Genomic DNA, 9,656 nt, shown 5'->3' with positions numbered 1-9,656 from the left:
TTTATATAAAACATAAGATAACATTTTAAAAATATATTAAAAATATATATAATTTTAATAAATAAATAATTTAATATAATTTGAATTAAATAAAAAACATTTATTTAAAAAAAAATTATAAATAAAATTATTTTTTAATATTTTTTATTTCCTCAAATATTTTTGAAACAAAGATAAGTCTCATATATTCAAAGATAAATATCATATATTTAATGTAAATTTGAAATTTCTCTTTCATATTACCTATGACATGAAAATTTTATGATGGGTAAGTTTCTAGATTACTTTTCATTTTAAAGTTAAAATTGACCAAACATCATTTTATATAAGGTAAAAAAACTTGTTTTACAAAGTAGAATAAATTTTATTTATGATGTTTTTAGACTACTTTTATTTTATATAAGGTAAAAAAACTTGTTTTACAAAGTAGAATAAGTTTTATTTATGATGGGTAAGTTTTTAGACTACCTTTCATTTTAAGGTTAAAATTTTGACCAAACATCATTTTATATGCGGTGAACAAAACTTGTTTTTATAAAGTAGAATAAGTTTTTTATATAAAGTTCGAATTTTTTCATAAACTATTGATTAGATGAAAGAAATTTAGCTAGCTAGAACCTAGCAAAAATCGTTGATCAGGAAATTTGAAATTGCAAATACAAGGGGATGATACAGTGTAGCTTGAAAATGAGTCGGCAGCACACTCCAATGAGGAATAGAGCGCACAAGGATTACGAATGAGCGGGACTGTTGGATGCCCCATGGTTAATGTCAACCAACCACTTCAGGGTTGGTAGAGCATGGGTTGGAAGAAAAGAGGTAAATGCTTTTACCACCACCGTGATTGGTGATTTCAAGAAAACATTGCAACAAGACATGTGGAGGGGCTTATCATCTTTGATATCTTTGAATTTTGAATATAAGTGAAGTGAAGGGCAGGGTTGGAATTTGGATTTCTCTTTACCCGTCATACAATTTTTTTTTGACGTTTTGGGTCCTTATGCTTCCCGTCAAGAAATGTTATATTAAAAAATTTGCCCTTCAAGAGTGATGTTCTCATAATAAATTAACCCTTCACTAATAAAGTTTTGATTAAAAAATTACCATTCAATAAATAATTATGTTGAAAATTTTCATATATTTATCGTAAGGAAAAAAAAAAACCAAAATTTGAAAAAACTCAATTGTGGAGGTTTCAATAAAAAGTGTTGAACATTTGAAATTTGCTCATTTAAATTATATAATCAGTCCAAGGTAAAATGCTTGATGGTTATCCATTTCATATATTTAAATTATCATTTAAAGCCAACAATTTACATTATGCTACATGAATATTTAGATGCCTAATAAGACTAAGTTCCATGCAAATTCAGAGATAATTTATGACATTATCTAATATAATGTTTGATACAAAATATAAATATATGACACCTTAAAAAGGCATAAGAATGTACCACCAACTTCCAACCATCCAATAAGAGAAATACGTTTGGAAACAAATTATTAATTCATACATATACATAAATGATGGTTTACTCAAAAATCCAGTTACACCAAACTAATGTCACAACTTACAAGTTTCTAAATTCCATTGCTCCAATGACAATTAAAGCAATGAAATGCTTCATGTTTCATGAAAGTTACGCATTAAAGCCAAATAAAGAAGGGAATCACATATATGTGCAAAAAAATCTCCTTGTATTTAAATGCATCTTGAGAAGCATAAAGCGAGAAAAGATATGCCATAGTACCAAAATGATAAAATCCAAAGGCATCACATCTTTTATCACATTTTCTACAAGATTGATAAGATGTGGCCATTTTTCAACCTTGATGGCATTTTTCATGTGCCATCAACCTATAACAACAACACATGAAAAAACTTTCAAATGATATCTTCAATTTCTTTTTACATCAGTGATCATCAATGTAACTGTTCATGCCTGTATTCCACATTCCATCAATAAACAAAGAACGTTAAAATTTCATATAAAAAATATAAATATAGTAGAGGACAACTATATATAATATATATAAACTTTGTGCAAAGTAAAAAAACATGTAACTTAATAATTCACACCTATCAAAGAGTCTTCTTTCCTTTGCAGTTTTCCAAATCTCATAAACTCGTTCCCATTCCACATCTGTTGTGTTAGGACCTATTAATGATATACGCATCAATGCATCAAGTGTGTTAATTGATAGTCTTGTTCTCCTTATATCTTTGATCATATTTTGCTTAGAGAACCCTCGTTCACATGCGACAGTGCTCGCTGGTATGACAAGCATTGCTTGCCATAATTTTAGCATATTTGGATACCTAGAGTGCCAATCTTTTGTTTGAGAAAACACTTTCCATGCATCTTTCATTGGAAATCTTTCTCCATTCAAATAAACCACATCAATAAATTGGTATAGTTCTCTTTTACACGCTGTAACATCAAATGTTGGTACATTTTCACCTTCATTACATGTTTTATGCTGCAAATGCAAAAAAAGTATTTCAAGCCAATGCTTTGCATTATTTTCTCTGACATAAAGATCTGATGGATAATGACAAGGACTAAACAACCTTGCTGCATTAAAAAGATGAAGATCTGGAAATCTTGAATTGAAACTCTCAATCAATGCTTGGACATAGTTTCTTGTAAGTTGTATGCAACTCTCAAGGGAGCCATCAATGCAAGTTGCCATTGGTTGTGGCAATTGTTCATCATGGATTGGAATATACAACAAATCATGTCTATGGGTATTTCCCTCTTTGTCAACATTTTCAAGGAACCCATCTTTAGAGTCTTTTAAAAATTTAGTAAGATGTACAGCACCTTCAGCAAAAGAATCTGATTTGCAGAAATATCTTTTAAGAGAATTTAATGTATGGTCAATAGCTATTCCAAGTGATGTGACATCCACATTATCTTCTTGAAATTTTTTGTTTAGATTATTCAGCTCATTCAAAACATCAGCAAGCATATTCAAACAAAATTGAACTGAAAAAATTATTTCCTTATCATGCCATGAATTCTTTCTTTCTCTCTTCCACAAACTCAAAATAGCAGGCATTAATGTAACTAGTCTTTCAACCACTTGACCCCTAGAGAGCCATCAAATCCCATGGATTTGAAGAACCTACAAGGATTGTATTTCCATTATCTCCAATAAAGAAACGAGTTCATTATTTCTCTTTGCCGAATTTCCAACCCATGAGTATACCTTGTTTGCTATTTTCTCAACAAACAAAAACTCTGGTATCTTTTTTGAAGCATCTGATGCTGCAAGTGCTTCACGATGTGCAATGCAATGAGTACCAATAAGATTTGGTAAATCATTCTTTAGCAATGTGACAAATCCATTTTCACATCCAACCATAGATGAAGCACCATCAGTCGAAACTGCTATTAGTTTCTCATTTTTCAACTGCCTTGTTTCCCTTAAATTAATGATGGTATCATATATAGTCTTTCCTTTTCCATCAGGAACAGTAATCATTTTCATAAATTGTGACACTAGAGGGCCCAATCCTTTCAAGTCTAGATATGTAGAATACACAACAAGGTGTTGTTCCAAACCATTGTCTATACTTTCATCTAACATTATAGAGAAAAATGGGCTTTCTAACATTTTTCTAGTTTGAACCTCTTCAAGGTAATCTGATATAGAGTGAATAAATTTAGTAGCTGCTTTTCTATTTATGTAGGAAGAATACTCCACTCGAGAAGGCATATTAGGTGTTCGAAGATGCATTTGAAGATGACAAAGATCTTCATAAGTAGCAATTGAAATATCCTTTTGCGCAATAAAATATGCTAACTTCATAGTGGTTATGACCCTTTCCTTATTAGCCTCATTTATTGTCACTATGTGTTCTGTAATGGGCTTTGCCAACCTTTCAATTTCATACAAATTTTTCTGAGTTGATGTTTGATGAATAATAGATTTTGCATGAGTTGTTATAGCATCATATTGAATGGTATTACATCCATCTCCAATACCCCATGGACCTTGAGCTTTGTATTTCTCACAAATTTTTCACTTCATACGAATCTTTCCATATTCAACGTTGATACTATAAACCCAAGGATGTTTTATCGTCCACTCTTCTCGAAATTCACGTTTTGAGAAAGCCTTCCTCCTCGAACTACTAGATCCACCATCTTGTCCTTCCTTTTCATGGCCAGGAATTTCTAGATTAACAACAAACTCTTCATTTACATCTTCATTAGCATCATCATTCAAATCAGGTATAGATGGAATATCTTTAACATTAGAAGTCTTTGATGTCTTAGAATATCCATAAAAATTGTTAATAGTTGATTGACCCTTTCTTTTTGGAGGCATTTCTATTTAAATAATGTACCTACATGAAAAACAATAACAATAAATTAATAATTTAAAAAACTTACAAAAAAAATAACTTTATATCTACAAATAGAACTCTTAGAAACTTAAAATCCTACCACAAAAAAATGCCTTAACAATGCACCATGTCACCATCTAATCTAAATCACGTGACATCAATTTAGGCTTCGATTTCAAAGGAACTCTAATTATGGTAAAGCTTTGATTTATGTTCGCTTTTAGTATCGCCAAGTGTGTCGGTTATCCCACTGTGCGTGAGAAGGCCTTGTTTTTAGCAGTCAAAATGGAGCACGATTTTGGTTAATTATGTTAAATCTAGTGTTCTCCCTAAAAGGTTATAAGTTAAAACTTAGGAATAGAGTATTCCATTTTTCCTGAGATAGTGTGGCTATTAGTAGATAAACTGTAGTAGGATTTTGATAAGAAGATGGTAGAAGACGGATTATATGAGAGTCATGACTCACGAATGAAGATGCAATTTCCTAGGAAAGTGTTTTTGGACAAGTGGAATCTTGTGACAGTGAAAGATGTTGATTGTCACATGTGTCTCATTGGGGGAATTATCAGATTAATGAAAACAATAAAGCCCTTTACTTTCTAGTAAAGTTAATGGATTATCCGACGGAAGCCCACTTCCTTACACAATAGACTTCTTAAGGAAAAAAAATCAATTCACAGTAGCATACATGTAGTTATCCAAATTTTGCGAAAAATCAGATTTTGAGTCATCCTGAGAGGGCTAATATATTCCTTGTTGGATAATACATTCCTTCTTAACTTTTGGTTGAAATAGTATTAAATTATAAATTTGAGTGGTATAATTTATAAAACCATTTTAATTAAAAGTTTTTAAAAATTTAAAATCAATTTATATAATAAAAATATATTTTAAATAGTTTTAAAATTTTGAATCAATTTATATAATAAAATTATATTTTAAATAATAAATGTCATGACTTCACTCACAATTTTAGGGTTAAGATAAAGCGAAAACTCCTTTTACTCCATGTAAGTTCTAAATAATAGTTTCCATACTTCATATAAATAATAACATAATTGTGATTATTGCTTGATGACTCATCAAAATATTTGATCTTAAAAAATTCCAAACGTAATCAAAAGTAAGGAAAAGTACTAGGATTCTCGTTAAGAGGGATTCCTTGGTTGGTAAATTCCGGAACATTTGCCATTATATTCAACTTCAGTGAATTTTATTAACAATTTAAAACTAAAATTAACAATTCACAATTCACACCTATGGTCTCTAAAAGTAAAAACAAACAAATTAACACGCACTATCAAATCTAGGAGTCAAACCACACACAAACAGTAACTTTCCGTACCGAAAACACTAGTTGGTGATGAAATCCAACGTCACAGAATTCAATACAGAAATGGCGGTTGGAACAGTTACCCCGACAACCTGCTTAATGAATAGACTGGCACAAGTTTCTCCACTAAACCGTCTCGAGTGAAGAGAACCCCCCAGAAAATCCAAGTGAGTCTAGTCGACGTCTGCTCCAGGTACAGTGGGATCTTCCCTCCACCGTCACCTTAGGAAAGAATCCTATAGAATATGGTCACTAAGGTTACCAACGGAAACAAATATACCTGGGGGAACAGTCTACGATCCGATACGCACGCAAGGGCAGAGTAACAAGCTCAATCCCCTTGAAGGCTCCTTGACATAATCCAAGGTTTACCAACAAGTGACCCCAAGCTCCTCGACAATGGTTAATCTGAGGTTTACCGTTCTTAATACGTGAATATCTTCTATCGTTCCCAATGAGGAAGGATTGATTCCCACACTGGTTCAGATATGATCTCGTGCTTCTCCTTTAAGAGGAGCTTTCCCAGAGCATAGATGTAACAATTGGAATTTATCTCCTACCACAAGATACAGCTACTTGTTTGTTTTACTATCTTGGAGAGTTAATTACTCCCTCCTCCAAGATACTAGCCTAAGCTAGATTGGTGGAAAGAGCCCTAAAAATATAAAAATTACTAGATGAATTTTAATTAAGCGCTGTGTTATTTAGGTTGTTATTACTCAAAAGGATAAATGGATATGAAACCAATGGTGTTATGACCCGACCCAAAACTGAATGCAATCGAATATGATAATGTAATCTTTTCAATTCGATGAATCCTAACTAAAGTAAGGAGAGAGTTTCCATTCACTTCCAACAATGCAAGAAATTGATCACTAAGAGAAAATATAACAAATTCTCTAATGCACTAATTTCATCAAGAAAAACTAATGCAAATCAATTCCAAAAAGTTTTTATTTTTTTATTTTTATGTGTTAAAAACAAGCATAAAAATATGTAAATTGAAATCAAAGAAAGCTGATCTAAATCTACGATTGATTTTTCAGAATGTAAGCTATGCAATTGTAATCTATGCACAATTCATTTGAAAAGTATGCAAATGTAATCTATGCACATTTTTCATTCATATTCTGAAAATGAGAATTCTAATTATGCAAATGTGATCTACGCAAGAGAATTCTCAAACACAAGATGATTCTAATGTAATCTAAGAACCAATCAAGTGCAAGTCAAGAAAATTGGGTTAGAGATCCAAAGATCAAAAAATAAAAACACTCAAAGGCGATTAACACTCATACATAATTTAGCCAAGAATCTTTTTAAAAACAAAAAATAATTTTTGTTTTTATCACTGTCGGTTGAAGTTTTAACAGATTTATTCGCTGTAAAATAAGTTTAAAAACCCAGAAGTTTTTTGAAAACCAAAAGAAACTTTCAGTGGAATGTCAATTTCCAGGCCAAGAAACCATATTATGCATAATGATAAACCCTTGTTTTAAAGAGTTGTGAGCAGTTACACATACAAATCTCTTGTGAAATAAAAAATTAAATTACTTATTAAATCAAAAATTAAAACGTAGCAGCAATCAGACCCACAGTGTTTGAAGAAAAAAAAAATCAATCACTAACCTGAAGCGCAAATTTGCAGTTTCCTGGCAGTTTCCTTGGAGTCAATCTTGAACTTTTCTTGGAGTCAATCTTGAACTGGGCGTGGAAAAATAAGAAGAGCAAGTAAAGACGAGGAAAATGGTTAAGGAAGAGGTTTGAGTTAAGATGTGAAGACTTAGAAGAGGATGGAAGCATTGCAATGGAAAAATAAGAAGAGCAAGTAAAGACAAGGGCAATGGTTAAGGAAGAGGTTTGAGCTAAGATGTGAAGACTTAGAAGAGGATGGAAGCACTCGAATGGAAAAATAAGAAGAACAAGTAAAGACAAGGGTAATCAAATTAAGGAAGTTGCTATATATTGAAATCCTCATATCTATATTAATATTTATTTGAAGAAGAAGTAAAGACAAAGGCATATCAAATTAAGGAAGTTGTTATATGTTGAAATCCTCATATCTACATTAATATTTATTTGAACTTTGATTTTGAATATTAATCTATATAGTTAAACTTTTAAATTTTCTTAGCATTTCAACATCTTAATAATATTGTTAAATCTTACATATAATTGTAATCTTAAATTTGAAATATTTTTTTTTATAGAATTATCAACATTTTATTAGATCCTCATATATATATAAAAAAAAAACATAATATATAACAATTCCATATTTTTTGAACCACCCCCTATTTTCTCTAAAGCAAAATATAATTTAGGTTGATTATATTATTTTCTATATACTATTTATAAACAAAATATATATATATAATTTTAAATATATAATTTTAATAATAATTATTATTAATATTTTTTTAAAGTTAGAAAAAATCAATTATTACAATTTTTATTAAATTAAAACAATAAAGTCAATATTAAAAATATATAAAACACTAATATATATAAAGTTCAAATCGAAATTCCAACCCTGGTGGAAGTGAATCAATTGCCCTGGAAATTCAGGGGCAACGATACCATTTATGTAGAAGGAGTTCGTGTTCAAATCTTATGGGATGTGCACGATTGGCTGTTTAATCCTGGACTAGGACATGCCTTGTTCATTTTCAAATCCACGATGCCACTCAACTCCCTCAGTTCCAAACACAACATCGACTGCGGCCTGTCTTCGGATTTTTCTTTTTTCATTCATGCATGGAACTAGAAAAAAGTATAACGTGTAATGAAATCCCATTGATCCAAATTGAGTAAGGAAGTCAAATTCCACACAGTTATATCTCCCGATTGCGGAGTATGTTTCCCATTGTATTTTTGTCCATAACTAAGTTCTATAATCTTTCATCCTTCTGTAAGTACTTATAATCGAAGAATTAACGGGTTAATGAAAGGAAAAGTGCATAACGGGGCACAGAAACATTATGTGGTCAAAACTTTTGGGCATAAAAACTGCGCTGCACCATAAAAGAAAACCTTAGCGCTTATTTGTAATTGCAAAGTAGGACCATTTACTGAAAACATTGTTGCGAAGATTGTGGATGTGATTTACAAGCCATTTTACCATCCTCGTCAAGTTATAAATATCCTTCAGTTGACATGGCCATTTTTTAAAGAGTATTCAGATATTTTTACTAAATCGCGTTTCCTTTTAAGCTAAAAATCCTTGAGTTGACATGGCCATTTTTTTAAAGGGTATTTAGATATTTTTACTAAATCGCGTTTCCTTTTAAACTAAAAAAATGATAATAAAATTATTTAACATACAAATTTTGTCTTTCATACTCAATATTTTGTAGCCGATTTTTTAACATCATTCTCATTTTTTGAGTACTAAGAATTAGCCAATTTTATTATTAATAAAGCTTACAAGTTACGGAGCTGCATGGTTTCAGAATCACAGTGGGTTTCTCTCGTACCAATTTCTAAAACTCTGATGTTATCTAGTCGTCTCCTATACAACAGTATAATATATTATTTTTAGAGCAAGATTTGAAAAAAAAAATGATTGTAAAATACAATAATCCATCGGGAATCGTGAACAACTACTATACCTTAAAATGCTAATAAAAAATTAAAAGCTAGCAGCAATCAGACGGTAGACTCTTGTGAAATTTATGAAATAAAAAATTAAAAGCTAACAACAATCAGACGGTAGACCCACAGTGTTTGAAGAATAAAAAATCAATCACTAACCTGAACTTTGAAGCACCAATTTGTAATTTCCTCGCAGTTTCCTTGGAGCCAATCTTGAGCTGGGCGACAGGCGTAAGTTTGAATGGGCAATGCGTTGAGAGAGAGTGTGCACTGTGAATCATGAACTCGATTGTACAAAGAAAACAAGCCCACGGGCCACATTCGTTGGGTGAAAGACAGGGAGACCATGCAGTGGCATGCACAGATCCCCGA

General features: G+C 31.2%; 1 protein-coding gene across 1 annotated transcript; it reads right to left on the bottom strand.

Annotated features, from left to right (window-relative positions):
- Positions 1–1,924: 1,924 nt before the first annotated feature.
- LOC149256234 (uncharacterized) lies at positions 1,925–3,816 on the bottom strand. The gene is made up of 3 exons (XM_089455275.1): positions 3,214–3,816; positions 2,081–3,036; positions 1,925–1,943 (listed from the first exon to the last, which is right to left on the bottom strand). The coding sequence occupies exons 1-3, from the start codon at positions 3,814–3,816 to the stop codon at positions 1,925–1,927; spliced, it is 1,578 nt and encodes a 525-aa protein (XP_089311401.1).
- Positions 3,817–9,656: the final 5,840 nt, after the last annotated feature.

The sequence above is a fragment of the Pinus tabuliformis genome, chromosome 7 (assembly GCF_031772625.1).
Source record: "Pinus tabuliformis cultivar Carrire ecotype Pingquan chromosome 7, CPIR1, whole genome shotgun sequence".
NCBI lineage: Eukaryota > Viridiplantae > Streptophyta > Pinopsida > Pinales > Pinaceae > Pinus > Pinus tabuliformis.
This window is presented reverse-complemented; position numbering and strand designations above follow the sequence as displayed.

Excerpts from the sequence above, each read along its gene's own strand:
- LOC149256234 (XM_089455275.1), bottom strand. The coding sequence starts at position 3,816 with ATGAAGTTAGCATATTTTATTGCGCAAAAGGATATTTCAATTGCTACT. Across the intron at positions 3,037-3,213 it reads TTGAGAAAATAGCAAACAAG|AGAGAAAGAAAGAATTCATG; the intron begins GTATACTCATGG and ends AGTTTGTGGAAG.